This window comes from Zootermopsis nevadensis, unplaced genomic scaffold (assembly GCF_977971745.1).
Source record: "Zootermopsis nevadensis isolate Lab colony 2312 unplaced genomic scaffold, Znev_1.0 Znev_ptg000030l, whole genome shotgun sequence".
NCBI lineage: Eukaryota > Metazoa > Arthropoda > Insecta > Blattodea > Termopsidae > Zootermopsis > Zootermopsis nevadensis.
The window spans coordinates 20,618,420-20,645,994 of NW_028259162.1; the positions used below are offsets into that span (position 1 = coordinate 20,618,420).

Consider the following 27,575-nt stretch of genomic DNA (forward strand, 5'->3'; position numbering starts at 1 on the left):
TCCCTGTTAAGATGTCACCAAAAAAGTGAACAGCGAGAGAACTGACTTGGTTGTTATCCACGTAAATAGAAAGTGAGGTTTAGTTTGGCTGCAACGTTCGATACATTCGGTCGCGTTGTTTCTCCTACTAAGTGATTTCTCGCGTGGGTAAGTACCAGCGACTCTTATATTCCTGCACTTAGGTCTGAGGTTCGATCCCCACTCGTTTATTAAACTATTCCTGTATCGGAAGAATACGCCAATCGCTGATTACTCTTACTGTATTGTTTCAAGATGGACTGTATTCTGACGTCATAAGTAAACACGAACGGTTTATCTAAAGCAATTAATCATGCAAATATCAACTGTAATTTAAGTACGTGCAAGATATTAATTTTTTATAAATAAATTAAAATGGTATGATAATATTAAAATTTATTTTGAGCATGTCCCTAGGTTAGTGGTTCGAATCCTGATCCTCGCATGATTCTTTCGTGTTGGATTTTAGTTATAGGAAATGTGACCCCATTAAAGAATTCTATCGAGTGTCTAAGAAGATTAGAAATTTCGTAATAAGTTCTAAATTTAATCAGTCTGTTGTTTCACCATATATAACAAGTGTCTGTTTTACTTATAAATCTATTAAGCACGTTTGAATCTTCAGCGATTTTGCAAAACTCTAGATATTTATAAGAAAACGCAAAGTGAAATATTCAAATAGCAAGGTTTATGTGATTGCCACAATTGTTATAGAATCATATTCACTTGTCAGTTTATAAAGAAACTGACTCTGTAATGATGTTAGCTAATTTCTTACGTATTAAGATGAAGATTTCTGTCTTCTGATTTGTTGCGCTGTGTAGTCTGGTCGATGTTAACCAACGTTTCAGAGGTCATACTGCCTCCGTCATCAGAGTATGAAGATTCCTGTCTTCTGGGTTGTTTCGCTGTGTTGTCTGGTCGATGTTAACCAACGTTTCAGAGGTCATACTGCCTCCGTCATCAGAGTATGAAGATTTCTGTCTTCTGGGTTGTTGCGCTGTGTAGTCTGGTCGATGTTAACCGACGTTTCGGAGGTCATACTGCCTCCGTCATCAGAGTATGAAGATTTCTGTCTTCTGGGTTGTTGCGCTGTGTAGTCTGGTCGATGTTAACCAACGTTTCAGAGGTCATACTGCCTCCGTCATCAGGATCTCCTTACACAAAACCAGGGATCTCGTTTACGATGCGCATTCTACAGGGGATCGACAATTAGATGACTGACACGCAATCATGATCAATGCTGAGACAAAACTTTGCTGTACTCCGGAGAACAATGGGATTTCAAATGATTTCTTACAAGATAACTGTCTTCTAGGACGTTGCGTCGTGTAGGCTGATAGAAGTTTTTTGACGTTTCAGACGTATCTGCTGCTTGTGAAACGTCAGTTAAGTTAGATCAGGGTATTCGGCGCAAAATCGCAGAAGACGCCTTCTTAATCTGCAATATCATCGAGTCATTTGAAATTTTGCGTCACTCATTAGTCTTATTTGTGACCAGTTTCGCGTGTATTGTTTGTTTCAATCTTATAGATCATATAAATCTTATTGTGGGTGTTTACTGTGTAAGACTGCGATCGTATCTGATTTAATTTTGCGTGGTTTACGTAACAGTGCTGTCAGCTACTAAGATATTTGAATTATTTTTTATTTAGTGTTCTGTCTGACGACAGGTCCATATGAACAGGATCCTTCCATCCTTTTCTCGGACTGGGACCTGTTCATATACGTTCTTGGCAGATGATCCAGAAGTGGTTTGCCATTGCCTTCTTCTGTGTGTGAATGGAGTAATTGTTGGGATGCCACGGAGGAAAACTCCGTGTTGCCTAGACCACGGCCTTGCCCAACACAAGTTATAAATTCGGGCACCGCCGGGAATCGAACCCGAGACCCCAGGATTACAAGGCCAGCGTTCTAACCGCTAGACCACCGTGGTATTTGAATTATAGGATGATTAATGAATTTTAAGGGAAACTGAAGGAATCTGTTAAAGGTTCCTACAAGAGAGTCGAAACATCAGTCACTAATCACTTGAATTTAAATTAGACGTGACGTTTATTATGTCTGAAACAGCAATTTAATGCGAGAAAAATTGTGTAATGCAAAATATGTATCTCATAGGGATTACGAGACTGTTAAACGTTTACCCTGACACAAATAAAAATGTTTACCGCTGTTCATAATCATTTCGCAGTTCAAGGTAAGTGTCTCGAACGCGCAGATACTGACGTCATGATTTCGAATCGCACTCGTTGTCCAGTGTAGGCAGAGGCGTCGATGCGGGCCGATTCCCCGTCCAAGAATTCCCGTAACTCATCAGTTACGTTTCGAACCAGGAATATCTTTATAATTTATTGACCAGACTACACGGTGCGACGACTCTGAAGACAATCGGTCGTCTTTAACCTCAACTGCTGATTCAGTGTCATTTTCCAGTGATTCGTGACTCGCTCGTCATTCCCTATCGATCTCTCGATTACGGCCTGAGGGAATGTTCACGTGAGAACGGGCGCTGTTACGTAACGGAAGGTCGGTCGGTGTTCTCCAGGTGGCAGATGCGGAAGGAATGGAAGTGACGAGGGAGTCCGGGGGGGGGGGGGGGCTGCCGTGCACGTAATAGCTCTAACCTACTGGGGCGAAATGGACCGTCGTCTCTCACATCTGTCTCCGCAGCGTCACCTGTTATCTCTAAATTACGTTCGAAAGGCCATTGGGTCGAGGCCAAGGGCCTGAGTCCCTGACCGAGTTTATTCAGTCGAGAATATCACTCAAGCTATGGATGTCTGTCCGCGTTTTTCTATGTTGTGCTGTCCTGTGTACAGGTAGAGGCCTTGCCACGGGCCGATCACTCGTCCAAGGAGTCCTACCGAATGTCTAATAGATCAAAGCTAACGAAAATTGAGACCAGCAGTGCTCAGACACTTGAACGCGTCTAAAGATTTATTACGAGTTTATGTTGACTTTAATCAGAATCAAGAGTTGTCAAAAGATGGCTTTGACAATACTATGGACCTCAAGATCATAACTAAATTAATGAAAAAAATTTAAAATTAAATTATTTGGTTATTCCGTCAAATCACAATGTATTTAAAATAAGATAATTAATATAATTAAAATATCATTCTGTGTTCCATAATTTAATTTTAAATTAATAAGTCACAATATGACGCAACTACACTATCTTATGAAAAAAACTTAATGTAACTGCTACACTGTTTTAAAAGCCAGGACAAATTATTTAAGAGCTGAAGGCGATGGTAACGCATTCTGCATCATTTATTGCCAACACTGATAGACCAAGAAGCCTCAAAATTGAATTAACTCAACGAATTGTAAAACAAACATCCTGTCCGAAATTTAGTCGAGATTTGTTTCGTCGTAGCTGAATTTGTTTTTATGAGATCAGAAATTTGGGTTTGGTAAAATTGATAGGTGGTTTGTAATTCTGTTGAAATTATTTATTTGAACGTCATGTTGTTGAGTTATCTTGGAAAATGTTTATAAGACCTAACTTTTGTCGCAGGCTGCAACAAATTATTTTCTACATGAAGACAGTTACAACACGCCGAAACATGTTTCTCCGTGTTTTTAAAACTCAGTTACTACCATATCTTAAAACTAGTCAAATATAATATTTTAGGGACGGAAATAATTTGTAACATGAGAACATTTATCATCGAATTAAATTTATTTTGTTTACAGTTCATTGGTAAAAAAGAATAAAAGTTTTCCGGACACTTCAGTCCGACATCTTGAACCGAACACACTCTCTCCACTTCCGTGTGAGACGAGTGAAAGTCACGTGTTTGTTTTGCTCCGTACTTCGTAGTCTTTGCGAGCTAATCACACGGAACATTGTGTTTCAAGCACAACCGGACTGCTCATCCCGGGGGTGACCAAACTACGACATTTAAGTCACATTAATTGTCCTACTTTTGTTTAAATTTCACGAATTCAGACGGATTTTAAATGTAATGCCCTGCGGTAAGAATCAAGACAATTTTCAAGCACATGTTTGGAGTGGCTGAGAAATATCACGAAAGTTTTTAGCTAACCTCCGGACTAACAGACGATTACTGGGCCTGTCCACTGATCTCTCTCAAATACGTCGTAAGATCGCACTGAAGGTTATTCTACCGCCTGTACAATGCGCGGAAAATAATTAACGCTTTAGTATGAAATTTATATATATTTATTTATTTATTTAAATCTTGTCCGTCTAATCACAATAAATTCTTATTAAATATTAAAATATTACAATAATTAACATTTAAAATATTTAAAATATTAAATGATGTTCTTTATCGAAATATTCGATTTACATTAGACCATGTTAATGTTAATTATTGTAATATTTTAATATTTAATAAGAATTTATTGTGATTAGACGGACAAGATTTAAATATATATTTATTATATCACAATATGACGCAATTTTACCATCTTATGAAATTTATACTAAAATGTATTAAATAATTTATATTTATATTCAAATGAGATAATATACATAAATAAATCCAAATATACATTAAGATACGGCAAGAAAATATTTCTGAGCAGAAAAAGAGTCAGACAACATTCTGTATGCACGATAATTAATATAGCTTTTGTGTAAACATCAGAAATATTTTCATGCGTGTACCAAATTCGAACAGAATGATGATAGTCCACATTTTCCCTATCACAACTTCTTTTAGTATTTAACAGTTTACACACACTTTCCGTTATGTTTCTGTTTTATTCCAGTAACTGAAAAGCAGTTGAATTATTACGTCGTAATCTATTACATTCATAAAATTCAATAATTTTTACTTTGTACTTAATTTTGGGAAACATTCCCACAGCCTTACAGCAATTTTTTTTTTGTAATTTTTGTAAATATATACAATTAAGCACCTCTTCTAACTCTGTTCAGTGGCATTGTGGATGAACGTTGTGGGGATAACATGCAGATCTCACGAAAATTATATCTGTAACTCTTATCAATGTGGCGTTTTAACAAATAAGTTTCAACTGATGAATTAATATCCGATGATTTATCGACGTCGGACGTCCATGTGAGGTCAACACTCTCGAAACCTAAGCTTGGTTCCTGAGTAACAAACATCCAAGTGACGTAACGCGAAATTATCCGGGAATCACCAGTTGGTTCAGCCCGTTAACTGCATATCAGACGTTTTAAAAGACGCCACGATTAATTAATGATACGCCAACTTACTCTTCAACGAAAACCATGGAGAAAATTCATTCCTCAGAACCTAAATCTCGTTCATCCAATCGAGAATTTATACGCCTTTTATAAAACCCGATGATTTATTATCATGTTTACAAGATCGCTTATCCGCTGAAATTATACCTTTCTTTAAGGTGAACAATTTTAAGCAAATGTCCAGCCCCCAAGTTGGAGGACCACCCACTGTCGGCTGTCCATGACTGCTTATTCTATTTATTCGCAATTACCCACCATATCTGGAGGCAATTTCCTCTACGTAATAATAAATTACTTTAAATTTATTTGCACTGTAAGATCTTCCATCAACTCCTCACTGATTGGCTTCAACTAGCATCGTATATTGGATCCGTCGAACGGTTAAAGATTTTAAAGTCATATCCATTCACGCTGCTAGAATTCCTCGATGGGGGATCAGCCAAATCTTTTTTAGTTTATGTATCAGTGCAAAATAACACGTGGAGTTGATACAAAGTTAATCCTGGTTACCGTGATGTCTAAGGCGCGTGTGGTATTAGGCATCTTATGCGCTGGGACTGCGTGTTCGAACCCCCTTGTTGCACGTAATGTCGTCATAGTTTTTTTGTCTAATCCTGTGAAGGTAAATACAAGCATTGCACCATAATATCGCGTCTTAATAGACGAAGCTCGAGTTACAAATTGGGCTATATCGCATTATAAACAGCTCATATAGATTTAAGTAAACATTTTACGAATCTGACAATTGTTTCCTTATTGAATAGCGTCTTTCTCTGATACAATATTTTCTAAACACAATGTCATTTATAAACTGAAATTATTCGAAGGAAAAAAAAGTGTCCCACCATCTATGAACAGTTACACGAACTATTTACGGCTTTGAATCAATAAAAATTACACGTTCGTAAGTTTACATTATAACAGATGAAGATACCTGGACAAGAATTGAACGAGCTGAAGAAATCTATAAATTATGTGTTTCAGAATCAGTTCATTAATGAGGATGATGCCGTGTTTCGGCTGGAACAATCGCTCGTCCGAAGCAATGAAAATCAGTTCAACAAAGGGAGAGGCTGACAACGTGATGGCGAGCTTCAATTGTTGTTGTAACTTCCCTAGTTGCCACGAGTGTCGCGACAGTCTGTCCAAGCAGCCATTACGAGGGCAGGATGACGCGGTCCAAACTCGCACCAGATGGAGAGGAAGCCAGAGATACAGTTTTACGAACTTTCATAAAGGTGAGTTCCTTTTTAAGTCTCAGGACTTTTAGCGAACAGACACACGGACATAGATAAATCAGAGGCGAGATTTGATGTCCTCACGGCGGCAAGTTCGAAGATGGATGTCTTCTGGGTCGTAGCGCCGTGTAGAAGTTTACCAACGTTTCTGAGGTCCTTATTGCCTCCTTCATCAAGGCGATAAAACGTTGGTAAATTTGTACCAAATTACAAGGAGCTTCCACCTACAAGACAACCATGTTCGTACTATACGAGGTGCGATCGGAAAGTTTCAAGACTGCGCCTATAAAAACCCGTACACTTATCTCAGGTATTAAATTCATCCATCACCCTCGAAGTAGTTCCCCTGGGAGTGAACACAACGATCCCAGCGCCGCTGCCAAGCCTGGAAGCATCCCTGGAAATCTTTCTTTGTCAGCCTGTCAAGCACCATCTGCGATTCTGCCTGAATCTCTTCTATCGTCTCAAATCTCCTTCCCTTTAGCTGAATTTTCATCTTTGGGAAGAGGAATAAGTCACACGGAGCTTAGAAAGGAAGTTGGGGGGTCGGTTCTTGCAAGATCTTTGAGCTCCTGACAAACGAGAAGTCGATTCTGCTTCTGGTCCTCAGACAGGATGCGTCGCATGTGGAATTCTTCCTTTAGAATCAGCTGACAGGTCCCATAGCCTATCCCAACAATGTCGCACAAGTCGTTGATGGTACGACGTCGATCTTCGTGAATGGCCTGCCGAATCTTCGTAACATTTTCGGGCGTTGTGGTCGAAGATGGTCGTCCAGAACGCTCGTCATCATCGACAGAGGTTCGGCCATTTTTAAAACGTGAATGCCACACAAAAGTTTGTGCACGACCCATTGCGGACTCCCCAAATGCTTGCTTTAGCATTTCAAAGGTTTCCGTAGTCGTTTTGGCGAGTCTTTGGCAAAATTTGATGCACACGCCATTCCGAAATCGCAGGAGGGTCGGTGTAATGCACTACCAAGACGCCCGTAACTAAGAAACAAATGCTAATTCGATGATGCCGGCTGGCACACTGATTCACTATGAATGTAGGCCGCACCTCCTAGCGGCAGAAGCTCTTACTACATCCGGTTCGCCCTCTATTGACACAGTCTTGAAACTTTCCGATCGCACCTCGTAAGCGGTGTCTAGAAAATAAAAGGACTTATTTGTTTTTTGAAAGGACACCTATTTATTTTCCTAAAATAATTACATCTATCTGGAGAATCTAATCATGAATACATTTTATATAACAGTACGTAAACTGGAGGCTACAAATTGCTACGAAAATAATAGGCTATAGTTTATGATAACTGCGAAACGTATATAAGAGTGAATTTGAGCCCAATTTGTTTGTTACGCGTCGAGATTTGGATGAAAATAGAAAGAGAAATGAAAGATAATTGGAGAAGGAATTTGAAAAGTTGTTAAATGATAACTAGCGGAGAACATATTCACTGACTTGATAATATTAATAATTCTTTCATTTAATTTTTTTTGAGTTGATACGTTCCTATTTAAAAATTTGTTCATCCCTGTTCTAAACGACTGAAGTGCTGTTAAACTGTCGGCACGATTCAGAATAAGAAAGCCGGAAGTCGAGTTTCGTAATGGCTGCTCGACGTAAACTTTCATCCATAAAGTTGCACATATTAACAGGGCATTGTCAAGAGACGCTTTGACGACAATCATCTTCTGTGACGTCATTGCCAAGAGCATCACAAGTCACTTCAAACAGCGCATTAAATAGAAAAATCGAGAGGTGACTGTATCCGCGGTGCCCACACCTCGATGAGTACAAAGAATACTTTGCTGAATTATTCATGAAGTATTTAAGACTGCAAACCAGCGGCAAAGGTTGGTATGACTTGACGGAGGGGCGAGTTACGAACTGAGAGCTATTGGCCTCGTGATAAGTTTTAAAATGTTGTCATAAGAGACTGAACCTGGCATAAACAATTTTATTTTATTTAGTGTTCTGTCTGACGACAGGTCCATATGAACAGGATCCTTCCATCCTTTTCTCGGACTGGGACCTGTTCATATACGTTCTTGGCAGATGATCCAGAAGTGGTTTGCCATTGCCTTCTTCTGTGTGTGAATGGAGTAATTGTTGGGATGCCACGGAGGAAAACTCCGTGTTGCCTAGACCACGGCCTTGCCCAACACAAGTTATAAATTCGGGCACCGCCGAGAATCGAACCCGAGACCCCAGGATTACAAGGCCAGCGTTCTAACCGCTAGAAATAAATAACAAAACCTAGGATCTATATTTTCACTAACCGAGATTAAAACAACGTAAAGTAACAAAAAGGCTTACAGTTGTTTATAAGTTTGTCTCAACTCGTAACTACATTCCTTAACTCACAATGCAAATGCAGCCACACCCTTAACAAAACGTAATTTCTAAAGTACGGATTCTCAGAGAAATGTAAAACGCAAGCAATGAATCTTTTGCCCACGACGGAGTTCACAGCTCTCGGCCGACTGACGTCACGTCCCCACAGGACCTTATAAGGTTAAAAGCCGCTGCCAGTGTGCCATCTCCTCATTCATGTAGACAACTGGACCCCCTCCTTTAAAATTTCTGCGCTGCATATAAGTACACGTATTCAAAAGATTTATTGAGTGTAGAAGACAATTGTAGTTGGAAAAATTGTTACCAAGTATATGAATGTAATTAAAATTATTTGTTTTTGGTTCAAAATTATAAAAAAAAAAGTCCGAAGATTCCCAACATATCGCTTTCGACATTAGGAAATTTCTTGATATTTTACAAAACTACTGAAAACTATAAAATAATCTTGACAATTTAAGGTATTTATATTGGAACGTTTTGGAATATTATGTTGAGTTTAGTTTCAGTAAATAAATTCACAATTCGTAAATATTCAAACGAGGTGATAGTATTGTGAGTCTATTCTTCAATTTTCTGAAGAAAAAAAAATACGTCACAAACATTTATCACTGCGTTAAGAGTGAAATATGAGCAATTTATTTGAAATTTTTTTAAATTGTTAAGAATTTAATTCCCAATGAATGATTAAGTTTCTTAGTCCGGCGTTCTGAGACCCTTCAGCTTAGCCCCCACAAGTTGTTCGTCACTCAAAACTGTTCCTGAGGTAACATTCGTGTTGTTGACTTATTAAATTCTGAATAAAATTTACAAGGATCTCCAATAAACGTGTTATGTCTTATGTAATATTTCCATAACATTCAGGTATTTAAAAAAACTACTATTATAATAGAGTAGCAATGAAAAATGCACTGTCGTAAGCGATGTCCAATCTCTTTCTGTCGGTATACCACGTGACCTGATTTATACAACACATTGCTTATATTTGCATAGAGCATGGACGCCATGTGTACATAAGATAACAATTTCCAAAGGCATCTCAAGAGTGAATTGTCAGTTCCTGTTACGTAATGGCGTGTGAGGTATGAACCCCTGACCTGATATCTACAAAGAGAGCTTTTTCGTAAATTCAAAATTATTTTATAACGAATATACAATTAGTATTGAATGACGTAATATATTTGAAGTACGACCTATTAATGGAGCGATATTGTTAGCACGAGGCTCGTCCTTAAAGTAAGTTTCCCTGGGGCCGTTTACAGAAACAAAACACAATTTCATGGAAATATTTGTTGCAACAGATACAGCAAGTATCCAGCTATTTTTCAACATATTCGCCACCGGAATTGAGACATTTGTCATTCCGTGGGACCAACTTTTGAATACCTGTGTCGTAGAAGTCTGCCGCCTGGGATTGGAACCACTGTGTGACAACCATCTCCGCCTCTCTGTCATTCTCAAAACGCTGACGCTGACCGGACAGGAATTTCTTGAGGTGTAGGAAAAGATGGAAATCAATGGGAGCGAGGTCCGGGCTGTAGGGTGAATGATTAAACACCTCCCAGCTGAACTCCTGCAGGAGACTTGCTGTCCGTCGAGCCGTGTGCGGCCTAGCGTTATCACTGACCGCACTTCACAGTCGGCGGGAGCTGGAATAAGAACCTCCATCTTCAACAGCTGCAACGATGCTACTGTGAGAACGCGGGAAGTACCGTTAATGCATGCGCCATGCTACGTCATTGCTCTATCACGTACGCACAGTCGCTTCGCGCAATATAAGGTTTGCTAGCTGTGGGACGAGTGGGAAACTTACTTTTGGGACGCGCCTCGTAGATATTTTAACACAAAGAGATTAATATTGATTGCCCTTACTTGTGGTTCTTGTATTTTGTTCTTCAAGGTCAAGGCTGGTTTCATGACACTTTCAAAACGACGCAAACTTATAACACCGTAAACAAGGCTGAGTTTCTTATTGAAAATCCCCGTTCTGCTTGATATCAGCTCTGAACAGGAACTAAGCAGAATACAGACCCACAACTTCCGCGCCTCGCCAAAGAGATTGCAATAACAAGTGGGACAATTCATTTCACGAACCGAGTAATCTCTTGCTTATATGAACCTGTGGACTCACAGAGCTGATACGAATGTCAAAATAAAGCAGCCTAAGGAAAAAAAAAAGTATATGAAGACTCACGAACAATTTTTGTACACGGCCCTTCCCTCACAACAGCAAAATTACGCGAGGTAATTCACAGATCCTTTTTTTTTTGAGATCAGTCGCACAAATATTTATTTTGCATTCAATAACTTTCCTTTTTTACGAAAGAAGCCGCTAAAAAGTTGAGACAAAAATTTCTTGGGCACAATCAAATTCCATTAAAACCTACGAGGAGAGGATTATCACAACGACTAGAGAAAAATGCGTAATGAGGAACTTCGTAATTTATACACATCATAAAATCCTCGTACCTTCATCAAACCAAGACGGCATTGACCTTCCATGAGATAAAACACGTTCATGCAGCCTTGAAGAGAATTAATAGATCACGTGATGGTCAAGGGTGTACATGGGAGGATAATATTAAAGTGGAACCAAAATAAATAGTTGAGAGAAGAATAGCGATAGGATTTATCTGTTTTGAGACAAGGTCTAAGTAGCTAATGATTTCACTTTTGGGTTCCAGCTTTATATCTTTGACTAGATAAACGATGTTGCACATGAAAGACTACGCAATCCCTCGTTCAACGTGGATTCGATTAACCGCGTGAAAATTGGATTATACGCGGTCTGCCAAACACGCTGAAGTTTAATAAGAAAAATTCCTCTACTCTTTAAGAAGCTGAAGATGGTTTATCTCTCACATACGTATTTATGTAATAAATTTGATTAGTTTCAAATCAGGGGTACTCAATCTTTTTTTATAATTTAACACATTAAATGTGCTATTAACCAAATGCGCTCAGGAAAAACTGTTATTTATGTTAATATTAACTTTTGATTTTGTTAGTTAGCGTACCACTCAACATTGGCTCGCGTGCCACCAGTGGTACGCGTACTATAGGTTGAGAAACGCTGGTGTAAATTTTTAATTTGATGTTGAACCTAAAAATGATTTCAATTGATATTCTAACATCTAGACCAGCGTTTCCCAAACAGGGTTGCGCAGATATCGTCAGGAAGTTCCGCGAGGAATCCTGGAATAAATAAGTATATCGAAATTGGAATCGTCTACAGAAAACCTTGCCCAGTACTTTCCTTCTTTGTAATCAGAAATATATGACTAGCTGAGGAATCCTTTTGTAGAGTTCTCAACAAATGCACAAAACTCTACAAGAAAATAACTGATTAAACTACAGTGCGATCTAACTTTGAAGATAAAATTAAAGGAATGCTGCCCTGACGTGTTTTTGATTTTGATAACGAAACAATATCCCGTGATCTCAGCAAAAGCAGCGAACATCTTACTTCAAATTTCAACTTTTTACTTCTGTGAATAAGCTTAAGTATCTCTGACAAACATTAAAAGCAAAGGAAGAAATCTTCTGCTGTCTGTCAAGGAAGAACTGCGAGTGTGTTTGTCAAGAATTCGGCCAAGAATTCAACATTTCTACAAAAAGAAACTAGCCCAAGTATCACACTGAAAGTAAATCTTATATTGACTTTGGATGTGAACTTTATTTGGATGTTTAAGTAAGCTTTATTTTGATTTTATATTTTGATATTTCATAACAAAGATTATATAATAAGAAATACAGGTAAAATGCTTCAATCTTTTTCTTACAATTTTTCAAAAAAATTTTCTTCAAAATAATTGAGTAGCAATTGAAATGAATTCCTCGCTATCAACTTTTTCTGGTCTGCAAACGTCTTTTTAGCTAGGGGCTCCTTGTTATATGAAAAATTATTTTGGGGGTTCCTGCACGGAAAAATATTGCAAACACACTGATCTAGACACTCGCACAAAGCTTTCCTAAAATTCATCTGCTTATAAAAGAGGTCCCAAAGGGATTTATACATACGTCAACATTATGTATACATCTTTTTGGAACATTCTGTATAATGCATTTGTCCCCATCATGAAAATCTCCGTGCTTTGTTATTCTTCTGTATGCGTTGTTCGTCCGTTCATCCTCACGTAAGGAGCAGTCCCGAAGCAGTTTTTTCATCTCTCATGATTTTCCTTTTCATTGTCTTTGCTTGAGTTAAAGTAGCATTGAATGGTCGTAAATTAATTGGATTTCATCTGCCCTTTTCTTCAGTTATAAATAGAATGGGTAAAAATTGGAGTAATGCCATGTGACGTGTGCCCTAATGGAGGTTAAGGCAATCTGAGGAAAATTACTTTTATACCCTAGAATGTGAAAGGTTCAACTTGTGAAATGAACATGAAAAAATTGGTCTGTAGCAGGAAAGAGAAATTGCAAAATGAAAAGTTCATGAACAACTATCGTTTTGATAGAACCACTTTCGACTTAGCAGTCAGTAACAGGTAGCTCATGATTGGGCGTTTGTCCGGTTTAAGTACGAAAAAACCTGCTACGAAGTTCCAAGTGTCAGACACAGAACTTGTTGTTCCTCCCCAAGAGACTAGAATCAAATATAATATTAATATTTTGTGAAAATGCAAAAAATTGTCTCCGATTTTGAGAAAAGGTAGGAAGGCCGAAATGAACTACGTATGACGATATTTGTAAACAAAATGTTGTCGAGAATACTGAGACATAAATAGCACAGTATCGAGTTAAATAACAAATAAAATGTTAAAATGTATTCCCAATGCAGTAATATAAGGTAAATAAAGGATAACGAGATGTGGATGGATGATTTCGAATGGTGAATATGTGAAACTGCAGCCGTGTCCCAATTTAAATTACATTTTCTATAGAGCCAGTGAGGTAAATCACAAAAGATCTTCACCCAAGGACGTGTTTTCATTGCACCTCTAAGTTATACAAGCTCATGTTTCAACTGCAAATTTAAAGAAACGTGAACAACATACTATTTTTATGTCCAACAACAAGTTATAAACAAGCTTCTTTTCGTAGAATCTTTATGGCATGCTCCAAATCAGAGTAAATTTTATTAACACTGTGAAAATCCGCTTCGTAATAAATATCTGTTTCAATGAGACCACGAAGAGCAGCTAACGATGGGAAGAGCATCATTGTTTGTTTCGTTCTGTTACCATCAGCGCTGTTGAATCGTGACCTAACTCCAACCAAAACTCATTTATCTTTCCTGCAGTGTGACAGCGAGCGCTGTAAATGGACTAACTTGTACTTGAAGAGAGTGAGAGTGATCGCTTTAAGTGGGACATCTTGTACTTGAGGAGAGAGAGAGTGGTCGCTTTAAGTGGGACACCTTGTACTTGAAGAGAGTGAGACTAATTGCTTTAAGTGGGACACCTTGTACTTGAAGAGAGTGAGACTAATTGCTTTAAGAGGGACAACTTGTACTTGAAGAGAGTGAGAGTAATTGCTTTAAGAGGGACAACTTGTACTTGAAGAGAGTGAGACTAATTGCTTTAAGTGGGACACCTTGTACTTGAAGAGAGTGAGACTAATTGCTTTAAGAGGGACAACTTGTACTTGAAGAGAGTGAGAGTAATTGCTTTAAGAGGGACAACTTGTACTTGAAGAGAGTGAGACTAATTGCTTTAAGAGGGACAACTTGTACTTGAAGAGAGTGAGAGTAATTGCTTTAAGAGGGACAACTTGTACTTGAAGAGAGTGAGACTAATTGCTTTAAGAGGGACAACTTGTACTTGAAGAGAGTGAGAGTGATCGCTTTAAGTGGGACACCTTGTACTTGAGGAGAGTGAGACTAATTGCTTTAAGAGGGACACCTTGTACTTTAAGAAGAGAGTGAGAGTGATCGCTTTAAGTGAGACAGCTTGTACTTGAAGAGAGTGAGAGTGATTGCTGTAAGTGAGACATCTTGTACTACCATTGTTATACGAAACTGCAACGAATTATGAACCAACTCCAATGCATCGTCGTTCCACACGTGCTTTCTTGGTTCAAGAATTAACAGGACTAGACAGACGGGTTGGTTTAGCTATAACGGGGGTTACCCCAGTTTAAACCTGATTTCGTATCCCAAACATGAGAATTTGTAACATGTTCACAAACTACAAATCTTTATGCTGAAGACTGACATTTGGTTTATTTCTGTTTCAGGGGCACTGCTTCTGACTGGCTTCGGAGCAGCATTTCTGCTCGCTTCGTACGCAATTTTTGCTCTCAGGCCTATTGACTCTATCGTTACATCTGTAAGTTACATAGTAATTGTTTGACTGTTAATAACAATAGACTAACACAAAAGTCCTGACGCCGTACTATTATAAATAAAGTGCTAAAGGGAATTGTCATTTGAAATTTGAGATTACCTTAGCGGTGAATAAGGTACTTGAAGAGAATATAGCTAAGTCGCTGCCAAACCCATAATTTTTCAGGCTGTTAACAGAGGTCAGCACGATTAGGCTAAGAAAATCGGCCATATTGTGTTAAGTGCTTCTTAAAACAAATTAATTAAGTTTATAGTTTAAATGCGTCATGTTTGTGTTTTATAATTAAAATATATAATATAATTCAGGTCATATACACAAACTTTACTTACAGATGTTAAAATTTGCGCTATTCATCGTTACTACGATGTTACAATACTGCGCCTTCATTACTACATGTTTCGATGCGTAGCATCATCTTCAGGTTTTTCCTTTAACAGAACACATACTATAATAATTTAAAAAACAGATGAATAAATGAAAAACTTGCATTGAAATATAAAGTAGTTTTAAAGGAAAAACCTGAAGATGATGCTACGCATCGAAACATGTAGTAATGAAGGCGCAGTATTGTAACATCGTAGTAACGATGAATAGCGCAAATTTTAAATTTTAAATTTTAACATCTGTAAGTAAAGTTTGTGTATATGACCTGAATTATATTATATATTTAAATTAATTAAGTTGAAAAATAGACGCTTGTATATGGATTGTGGTCTTCTGGTTCATGACGTCGTGTAGTCTTGTAGGTGATTAGCAAAGTTTTCTCCATCTGTAGGGCAGAAGACTTAGAAGACCGAAATTCATACTTTCTAAATATTACTCTGGTTACAAACACTTAACGCTGAGTACAGTATAACACTGTATCTGCAATTAATATTAATAATTACAGTGACTCTATCATAAATGTAATCCATTTATACATACAATATGGCAGCAAATGAGCCTCTCGGAAGGGTCCACCCTCTACCACTTGTGGCTGAAGCCTCCAGTCAACGTGTACATCAAAGTATATGTGTTCAACGTCACCAATCCTGAAGAGTTTCTTAGCGGGAGAGAGAAAATTCGAGTACAAGAAGTCGGACCTTATATTTATAGGTAAGCGAGCAGTAACACTGTTGTGACATGTGGGTGTCTTCGTGAAGGAACTCTTTGGTAACAGGACCGCACGTTTTAACTGTTCCCTGCAGCTTATGCAACACACTTTCAGCCCAGTAAATATAAATTGCATATTACAGTCTGTTGGAAAAACTTGGAAAGCAACAAATTGAAACACGAAAACGGAGATACAGAAATATTTGCAAAAATAGTTCTAGAAAAACTTAAAGCCTGTTCTCCTGTAAATATTTATTTACTTGTAGAAGGAAAACAGTAGATTAGAAAAAGTGCTGATGTAACTTTAATATTGATTTTTGAAGAATTAATTTCGAGTACCTGCGAATTGTAGGCAACGCTCTCAAACATTCTTTAAAGTCGCCAGTTTGAAACTTTTAACACATATTTATTTTAATCCGTCTTATCACAATATTTAAAATTTCTTATAATTAAGATAATAAAATATCATTGATGTTCCATATCGATTGATCGATTTACATTTTGGAACTTCTTTTACACAACATGTTTCAGTTTTTATAAAACCATCATCAGGTGTAAAATATTTACGAACTTAAAACTCAAATATGATTCCATTTGGTGATGTTTCATGCCAATTGTTTTTCAATTTTGGGCGAGGTGTTGTCTTTTCTTAAATTTTTTATCAGATGTACATATCGGTCTGTAAGTAGAAGATTGAAAGAAACACTAAAGAATTTGAAAATTTCTTTCAATCTTCTACTTACAGACCGATATGTACATCTGATAAAAAATTTAAGAAAAGACAACACCTCGCCCAAAATTGAAAAACAAATGGCATGAAACATCACCAAATGGAATCATATTTGAGTTTTAAGTTCGTAAATATTTTACACCTGATGATGGTTTTATAAAAACTGAAACATGTTGTGTAAAAGAAGTTCCAAAATGTAAATCGATCAATCGATATGGAACATCAATGATATTTTATTATCTTAATTATAAGAAATTTTAAATATTGTGATAAGACGGATTAAAATAAATAATTGTTAGAATATTCACAATATGACGCAATTACACTATCTTTTAACACATAATTAATTTAAACGAAAATTTTACAGTTCTGTAGCTTATGAAAATTTTCACGTGTCAGGCGCCATCCAAAGAAAGAATAAATACAGACGGAGCGCCCTAGACATTTTGATTTGTGTTCTACAGGAAGGAAGACATGATACATGATATAAATTATTATAAAATCTGTTACTACCAAAATTTCAAGAAACTATTTTTACTGGCACAAATGTGTTTGCAAATCATAAGTACGCAAGACGGCCATGTTTTTTTTATTAAAATTGGATAGACTAATTGCCCTTCTGTGGAGAAACCAACTCAAAGGAGCAAACTCATTGAGAAGCTCGTAAGTCGCTCAGGTAGAGGCCAAATTCCTCGCTTTTTATGTAACTCAAAACGTCATCATCGTCTTCACAAAAGCCCTGGTCCCTATTCCGACTAAATGGAATCCATTCTATGCCCTAACTCACGAGCTGTGTAATATTCTTTTTAATATTATCTTTATACCTAAGCCTAGGTCTTCCAAGGTTAGGAAAATTTTGTAGACGACTGTACATTTTGACTGTGATAATTATACCGCTGCAGGTTTTGGAAAGAACAGAGTGAACGAGGAAGTGTGCTATGATGTCGTGCGGGAATCGAAGTTATAATTCTGATGCTGTGACCTTTTCAGAGAGATCCTGGAGAACACGAACGTGACCTTTAACCCTAACAACACAATTACGTATATCCCGAAGCGCAAGGTCGTAGCCGAGCCCGAGATGTCTCCTAGGGACCCGGATGCAGATAGGATTATTGTACCTAACGTCGCATTGCTGGTATGTTGTTAGTTACAAACGGAATGCTTATTGTAACATAATCGGTGAATACACCGGGGCGTTCTTTGTTTAAAAAGAATACACACAATAGATTTATTTCATACTTTTACGACTGAATATTTCTTGGATAAATATCTTTCGCTTCACAGATCACAGTCCTGATTATCAAGATATAAATCCTCCCTTATACATCGCAAATCCCGTCTCTTCAGTCTTCTGACGCCGTTTGGAAGCGCTCACTTCTGTCGTGACATTTTAATCTCAAGTTCCGCATGAAGCACTCGAATTTCAACTGCCAACTATCCACTGACATCACAAGTCCTTGGTCGCTGTCTCACTCGTTGCTGGAGCTCGTATTTTTAAATATAGTAATTGTTCACAGAGTTCTCCAAAGCTTCAGAAGTCATCATCAGAACACGCTCCATTCTTCCTCCAATACCAACCACTGATTGACATTACTGTGGAGGGGTTCAGTAATTCGGACATTTCTGGAAGTTTTCGTAACACAGGACCGGTTGTGTCCCTGTAGCAGGAGAGCCGGTTTAAAAAGTTCTGAATTCTTCGTTAATTTAACGGTGCTTTGAATTTGTTTCAATAGATGACACTGAATGATAGGACGAACTGGAAAGAATGCGACTGAAATGATAATGTACCAATATAAGGTACTGTAGCGGCTTTGGCCTTGGGTGACTGAGGAAAACCACGAACGTTTTAGCCAGGACCGAGATTTAAACCTGAGATTTCCCAATTACGAAGCAAGGGTTTTGGTTCTAACATTTCAAATTAATGATTGGTCCTAAGAATTATTGGGCATTTGACTTTGGGGATTCCCACAAATTATTTATTCTGCTGGGTGATATTATTCTCTCATCCGTGGAGGTAACGCAGCGTCGGATTAGATGCAGATAAAGTCACGAATTATTGACAAAGATTTGGAGAAAGGCGGTTGGGACTTATTTGAAATCAAAATCCTGATTCCCGATTGGATAGACAATCGAAAAACTTTAGTACAGCAATTTTTTTTTTTTTCAGAATTTCCGAGATAATGTCGGAGTGGTGCTTTTCCTTCCCGTTTCCTTCCCAATTCTATCCAGCACATTACAGACCTCAAATGATCATTTCTATATGTCACTTCAGTTTACTGGGAAGTTCATACGAATCAATCAATGGATGACCCAAAGCTTCAGTTTATACGACGTCTCTATAAATACATTGAATTCGGAAAACCCTACTCAGTTCTAGTTAAGCAAGAATTTGGATTGTGTTCTACTGAATTTTGCCTAGTGTAGACTTGCGGACGTTTCAGGAGAGAATATGGAGAAGGTAAATAAGTTCCTCCGAAACGTCTGTAACTACCTAGGCGTAAAAGCAGGGGTGGCCAACCCGCGACCCGCGAGATTCATCACACTTTTACAAAATATATTTATTTTATAATGGCCAAAGTAGTGAAAACCAATGTATTAAAAAAATACATTATTTGTGCATCCATATATTCAAAAATTATATTTATATATTTTTTATATTTAATTTTTAGCGCTATATATTTCTTTACAATGTACGCTTAGTATCATTATTATTATATTATCTATGTTTACATGTAAGAATAATAGTAAACACAATAATAATAACTCATTATGTTTCAATTTTTCACTCCAAAAAAATATCTATAGTGTATCTAAATCTAATATGGGGATATATAATTTTATATGTGGCCCGCGGAGTTATGATGCATTTCCAAAGTGGCCCGAAAGATCATTTGGGTTGTCCCAACCTGCGTAAAAAAAAAGCAGATCGCAGTGAAAATTTCAAGAGTCAAAGGAGTTCATTTGCAGGGCATGGCGTCAATGCTCCACAAGTCGCCAGCCTTGCTAAACGTCGGGCTAGCGACATTGGCGAGGTACTTGGACTCACAGCCACTACTCAACCTCACGGCCCACGAGTACCTGTGGGGATACGATGACCCTCTGGTGCGCCTCGCTAGTACAATTCTGCCCAATTGGATCCCCTTCTCGAAGCTTGGGCTCATGGACAGGGTAAGCGGTCCTATTTGTCCCCAGGAGCTAGTAACACCTAAATTAGTGGGCCAGTTTTAACGTAATTCGGTACGATAAACCTAAAAAGATGGCTGCCTTTTGGAATCCTCTGCCGTGTAGACCAGAGGGTCAAATTTTATCAGATTCCACTGCGCATGATTCCAAGAGATAGCCGTCTTCTTACAATATGAAATCAGACATGGTGCGACTGAGTTTAAATTTACAATTTGTTATAGTTCCGTTAATTTGACTGAAAAGGGCTCATCTTGTCAATAAATAAATTTTATATATGATCTGAAGCTTTCTTCTCGGGCTACCAGCGATGTCAGGTGATTTAATTAAGAAAACACCAAAGTTTCAAGAACAATCTTCGTCCTCGTCCTCAGGGTACTGAAGTATACCCTGAGGAAGAAGACGAACCACGTGACACGTCTGGTAGCCCGAGAAGAATTCATTAAGCTAAGTTTGACTTTGTTACTTAGATGTTCGACGAAGGGGAGAACGTGGTGACCGCTGCTCTCAGTGGCGCTCAGGACGACGAGACTGAGGTAACGGAGAGGCGACGGAGTGTGTACTCATTTGATAGCTACAACGGGCTAACAACCCTGAGGCAGTGGACGGGAGGGACAGGCTGCAGTTCACTCAAGGGTGTCAGAGAGGGAGTACTCTACCCAAGGTACATCTGGCTTCCTGTCTGGCTGTGCGTTAACCGCATCTAAGCCAGAAACTCGAGGTTCGGTCCTCAGAACTTCCTCCCTGACAGACACTCACAAATGACCGTAAAACAGATCATGTTTTTTGGGAACGTAAATGCGAGTGGTGGAATCTGTCTCGCCTTTAGAGCGACAAGTCAACAATCCTTCAGTCCTCGTCTTTCGACGCAGAAATATTCTTTGAAGAGCAGTTTACAGTAGCCTGTGGCTATCACGCGTTCTTAACTTCACACTGGGTAGAAAGGAGAATTTATTCTTATGCCCTGTAATGGAGCAGCGTGTACGTATAGGAGAGGGATTTTCGTCTCTCTCTCGGATAGAGGGTAACGCAGCCCCCATTGGATAGAGTCTGGAGAGCGGAAAGGCCAAATTTGACGCGGTGGCGTAGTGGGAAATCTCTACCAATATCGGCCACCTAGTCTATGACCTGGTCATTATAGCGGGTGACGTATATCTGATTCCTCTTGTTCACAATATACCAGATAAAGCACTGTTAAGTAATCTATGAATAAAAAACATCCTCGGCAAGGAACCATTACAGTTTTCCTACATTACAGTTTATAAAATAGGTCTAATTCTTACGTCACGTTTAAATTTTCAGAGTTTACGGAACATATTTTAGACCGAGAGAAAATTGAACAGAAGTGTGACATTTTATTTTCGCTTGGACGAACTCACAAGAACTTTCTTAGACGGACTCAGTTGAAATGCGAAAAACGTCATCAAGTCTCATGGCCGATATTTGAATCCTTGATCTGCGAAATATAAAGCAGTGCTAACCAGTCGGCATGTCCCTTGATTTGATCACAATTATAATAAAACCGGAGTTTCTTTCACAGCAGTCCGAGAAAAGAATTTCCACTGTTCACTGATTGAAGACCTAAATGTAATTGAATATTATAATGGTCGGTTTCGAAACTTTGCTTTGAAAAGAAAGCATATTCAATTTAAAATAAATTGGAGTTTATGTGGAAGGAAGTGGTCGTGGCTTAGTTTGAGGTACTATCCTAGCATTTCTCTTGTTGAATTGATGAATACTATAAGAAATTTAATCGAGGTAACCAGTTGCCAAGCAGAGATTTGAACCAAGGACTTGAATAACATAAAACGGAAATGGCAATCGACGTCAGGTAATTCAATACTAAAATTGATCATAGAGAAACAAATTATGACTGTACGTAGAGAAAATAGTCGAAGGTTACTTTTTGTTGAGTGTGTTGCATCCTGCTGCATTACAGGCGCCTGAATCCGAACGATACGTTCCTGATCTACCGGAAGGCGTTCTGCAGGGTTCTTCCCATGGTTTTCTCAAGGAGTGTTGCCACTGACCAGGGATTCCCTGCCTACTGGTTCCGTCTGCCTGACAACGTTTTCGATTCACCGGACAGAAACCCAGAAAACGCGTGCTATTGTCGACCGGATGTGGCACCGTGTCTGTTGTCCGGTTTGGCGGACATAACTCCATGCTACTATAGTAAGTTCACGTCCAAAGGATTCTATGCTTTCTCAAGTACAGCCTCTACATTCATCGTTAGTAATGAAAGATTATGCGGTGTCATAACACAGATGATAATAGATGATTAATTACATTAAGTAACAACCCTGCTCTAACTGACTCCGTCATCAGCAACGGGTCTCTCTCCATCTCTTGACTCTCTGCCCTGTCGTCGGTGTTAAACGCCAACCCGTCCACTAGCCTACAACAGAACTGACTGTTCCTTCTTATTTTTCAGGCATTCCCGTTGCATTATCATTCCCGCATTTCTATAAGGGGGATCCCCGACTACTCGACAAGATGGAGGGTCTGTCTCCGGACCCGAGCAAGCACGAGTCAACCTTCATCATTCAGCCGGTTAGACAATTTTACCTTTTGCAAGCCACATCGATGCAGACCTATTACGACAATGTAAAGACACGCAGGACTGTTCAGATATTGTTTGCAAACTGTACCAGGAACCTGCCATCGATTTGATCATTCTCACATCGATAGTTTATTATTAGTGTTCTGTCTGACGACAGGTCCATATGAACAGGATCCTTCCATCCTTTTCTCGGACTGGGACCTGTTCATATACGTTCTTGGCAGATGATCCAGAAGTGGTTTGCCATTGCCTTCTTCTGTGTGTGAATGGAGTAATTGTTGGGATGCCACGGAGAAACCGGGGAAGCCCCCGGAGGAAAACTCCGTGTTGCCTAGACCATCGTAAAAAATACATTTTTTTGCAATGAAGTACATAAGGTCGAGTTTCGAGTGCTTCAGGGCGAAGTGTGTTCAGGCCGTGGTCTTGTGGATTATAAGAACCGCATAGTATTGTAACTGTCTATATTTCGAAAAAATATGCTGTCTTCATCCTCAAGTACCTTGAGGATAAACACAGCCGGATCCTCTGAACCGTTACTAACCACCAACATGGCTGCATATTGTCAACCCAGAAGACTAACAGTCGAAAATATTTTGGTCTGCTTCGTGTTGTGGATACTCTGTTCAAAGTGCATTCTCTTGCAGGACCTAGGTCTACCCATAACAGTCCGGACCCGAATGCAGCTGAACCTCGCCGTACATAATACACGTGTCAACCCCAGGGTGGCCCTGTTCAACAACCACACTCTACCCATCTTTTGGCTGGACTGGGTTAGTAAAATGTGGGTGGTTGTTAAGGTCTCTAGTCGAAATCTGTCGTCTTGGCAAAGTATTTACGAGTTAGACAGCATTTACATAAATCTATTTCAGCTCTTCACGTATTTGTACTTTTTCTTAAAACGAAATTACGTCACCACCATAAAATAAGATTCCCATTTGCGATTTAAATTTAATTTATTTCATGTTTCGGTGATGCATGCAGTATCTATTGGTACGTAAAGATATTATTTAAGAGTTATAATCATTACATAACAAAGCTTTATATTGTTAAGTAATTTCTTCACATATGTCAGGTATTAATTTTTCATGAATCCAAATTCCCTTCAAATATTTTGAATGTATATATCGAGGTGTCAATATTAGTATAAAAATATAACAACAACAACTCGAATTACACTTATGTATATATTTAATTGTTTTTTTTTTTTGTCTTTCAGAAATGAAACCATATTTTATAATAAGTGGGTGTTTTGTAGTAAAATTTGCTTTCCCGCATTAAGACTTACATTCTGATGAAAGAGATCGCTCATTCCTTGCAGTACTTCGAAATGCCCGACGTCCTGTCACGTCTTCTGTACCTGACGTTATTCGTGGCGCCCGTCCTCCAGTCTGCAGCTGTGGCGTTGCTGGCGTTGCTTGGGGTCGCCATGTTGGTATTTGCCGCGTGCAGTTGCAGCAGGAAGAACAGTGCGGTGGCAAGTAAGATCCTCAGTAAAAGTCAGCACTTACTGGAGAAGAACGCGGGGACGGGGGAACAGCTGCTAGGCCGAGGGCAGAGCGGCCTTCGAGGTGGTAGGAGGTGAGGATCAGCGGAGACCGACGCTTACGGGAATGTTGAGTCCTAGTCAAGCGCATCGAAGGACTTCGTCGAAGGTTCCTGCAATTACGTTCGAACTATAAGTAGGAATATTCTAAAGGGAACTGCAGATAAGTGAAGAGGATGACAAAACTGAAGACGTGAATGTTCTCCTGGTTTCTGCCCAGTGTTTAGATACAACGGGGAAGGTAAGAACTAAAAACTATCGCAACATGACATTTTCTGCAAGAATTGGAAACCCATTTGAAAAGTTTAAAAACATTAGAAATTGTTTTGCAGCTGAGTAGAAAATTCTGAAGATGAATGTGTAAGGACGTGGAAAAATCTGAAAAAAAAATGTGAGAAAATTGCAAGGAAAAATCGTGCAGAAAATTTGGATGCTAATCCGAAGAAATTCTCTGTAAGGACTTGGTGTAGTTTATAAAGGAACGATGGCTCGTTGATACGCAAAGTGATCTATAAATTAACGCGTTTTATGAGAATTTGATAATTTTGCTTGAGTTCGTGCGAACTAGAGGGGGGACGTGATATTTGGAACGTTGTAATCTCTGCAGAAGATTGGAACTCTTCAAGAGTGCAAGACCTTTGAATACTAAAGTATCAAAAGATACTCTGTGAGAAGATTAAGTGTCGGAGGATAACTGGACATGAACAGTTACAGAGATGTAGAGCAGGCCAATATGAATGTCTACGTTTGTTATTTGACTGTGTGAAACATTTTCTGGGAAGTTCTATCCTGATTAAATGAGTGTGAGTCGATAAGATATCAGGTGTACAAGAAAATTGTTGTCTTAAAATGTAAAACGAAATACACGTTTATAATTTAAAGAGCATATAGTCATTTAAATTGTATGATAAAAAATGTCCATAACATAAGAATGCAAATTAACCGACATTAAGTAATTCTTATAGTACTTATGATGTCATGGTGAATCAATAGATGTATTGACTGTGTAGAGTGTAACGTGCCTCTGGTTTTTACATTACTACATTATTTTTTAATATTATATTGTAAGATATTTATCGTTTAACTGGCAGATGAACGAGACTTAGTTTTCATTATTCGAATACTGCATATGTATTATTATATCGTCAACTGAACAGAAGTAAATATAATATATAAGAAAACAACAAGTGTATGGAAAATTGACATAGCATTACAAGTTGGTTAACATCATTCAACTATAATTCATATTTTTCGTAAAATGTATATTAGTCTAGTATTAGGCTGTATTTTATAGACCTCGAAAGAAAACCTCTAGACTTTCGGAAACAAAAAAGATTAAATAAAATTAAATTAAATTATGGTCCTATGAGGTGGTGTGGGTCTTAGAGATATTCAAATAAACAAAAGGAATTAGTTGTATAATGATCGCATCGCAGTAATATACGTAAGAATCGAAAATACATGAAACAGAAAGTGAAAAATTACGTAATTTCAAACAAGCCCATTTGAAACACAATTTAACTTACCTGGAGCTTTTATGTCCGCCTTCGACGAAAGTCACTTTCACGATAACCACAGAACAACAAACTCCTAACACGAAGAAGCCAAGACAGGTTTAACTAAGCATCGCGGAAAATGTAAAGATAAACCACTCGTCCTCGTAAGTGGAGGCAGAAATGTTTTGTTACAAGCTGTATCGTTAAAAGGGGCATGACCCAAATATAAATTGAATTTGTCAAAAATTGTTCACTGAAAATATCCACAGGATATCAAAAATAACTTTTTAACGCGTATAAATTGTATTTGAAGGTTAAATATTTTAATATTTTCCGTCAAATCTCAATTTTTAATAAGATAATAAAATATAAAATATTTAAAAAAACGTTCCAATTTGTAAATCGATCATTCGATGAGGAACGTGAAATGATATTTTAAATATTTTATATTTTATTATCTTATTAAAAATTGTGATTTGACGGAAAATATTAAAATATTAACCTAATTCACAATATGACGCAAATATAATACCTTATGTATTTGAAGGATTTGATTGGCTTTTTTAGTCAAGAAAATTTTATTCGGTGTTTTAAACACAGACAATTGCATTGGAAGTTCCTTGACACGACGCACCAACAGAGAAATAAATGTTGAGATGGCTTGAGGTTACTTACACCGCGAATAACCATCTTTCTTAATTTAATCGTAATAATATTTACGGATGTTACATTGTATAATTGTATCATGGAAACCGTACGATATTAATTGTGTTTTTGTAAGATAAACAACGTTTTAGTTCATACAGAACTTATGTAAAAGTTAACATTTTTGAAAATATAAACAATAAAACAGTCAAGAAGTATATTGTGTTGAAGTGGTGTTTCTTTGATTTAAGCTCATTGACACAACCTGTCTCCATCTTTAGAAATATAAGGCAACTAAGTTGGGACCCGCAGTGCTCAGGCACTTGAAGAATGCGTCGTCACACTTAAGTAAGTATCAAAACAACTCAAACAGTCAAATGTTGTGTCGTCTGAATTCTGTTTTCGTCAATCGATCGGTTCCTGCAGTCGACTATGTAAGATTTAAATTTTATAGGCTCTGTTAGTTTAAATTCGGTAGGAAATGCTTGCGAGGTCCTGTAACATATGCAATCCCCGGTAAATAAAATTTTCCAACATTTATTAGTTTAATATGCCAAATAAACTGAATGGAACTAATTTCTTGCACAAGTTCTCAAATAAGTCGAATATTTTAAACAAAAAATGTTCTTAAACGCTTAGTTAACGAAATACACGTGACCGTCAAATTGCTATAACCATCCAATGATCAAACTGTGGACGTCGTATGCAAATTTCGTTTTCCCCTGTACACATAGTACGCAAAGAAGCGATTTGAGGAAAACTAAAATATTATTTAAAAAAGTACCGAGTCCCCGATGATTTTCATAAAGAACTGATATCGAACTTGCTTAAAATTCTTCCTAGTCAAGTTCCTGAGGGTGGAATGGAAGCTGTCTCCACTGGACCACTCGATCTTTAGCCTGCTAGTTCGCTGTTCTAATTTTCCGGGATAATGATTCCAAAAATTGAAAACTACTTCCACCAATAAAATGTCATATTCTCAAGAACGGCCTTCATATATAAGATTTGAGGTTTCCACAGCCCTGAGTATGAAGATTTCTGTCTTCTGGGTTGTTGCGCTGTGTAGTCTGGTCGATGTTAACCAACGTTTCAGAGGTCATACTGCCTCTGTCATCGGGGCGATGAGTATGAAGTTTTCTGTCTTCTGGGTTGTTGCGCTGTGTAGTCTGGTCGATGTTAACCAACGTTTCAGAGGTCATACTGCCTCCGTCATCAG

The 27,575-nt window shown here is 38.1% G+C and overlaps 2 protein-coding genes across 2 annotated transcripts in view; one reads left to right on the forward strand and one right to left on the reverse strand.

Moving 5' to 3' along the window:
- LOC110828964 (uncharacterized) overlaps positions 1-24,081 on the reverse strand; it is a 112,887-nt gene extending 88,806 nt beyond the window's left edge. The window contains exon 1 of the mRNA XM_022062198.2: positions 23,961-24,081. The gene's annotated coding sequence lies outside the window, so the exon portion shown is untranslated. The remainder of the gene's footprint in view (positions 1-23,960) is intronic.
- LOC110828965 (scavenger receptor class B member 1) lies at positions 101-26,577 on the forward strand. Its single transcript, XM_087358751.1, has 11 exons — positions 101-147; positions 6,212-6,465; positions 15,001-15,092; positions 16,045-16,205; positions 17,923-18,067; positions 19,900-20,100; positions 20,583-20,776; positions 22,052-22,287; positions 22,547-22,665; positions 23,320-23,445; positions 23,994-26,577. The coding sequence occupies exons 2-11, from the start codon at positions 6,225-6,227 to the stop codon at positions 24,255-24,257; spliced, it is 1,779 nt and encodes a 592-aa protein (XP_087214877.1). The 5' UTR covers positions 101-147; positions 6,212-6,224; the 3' UTR covers positions 24,258-26,577.
- Positions 26,578-27,575: the final 998 nt, after the last annotated feature.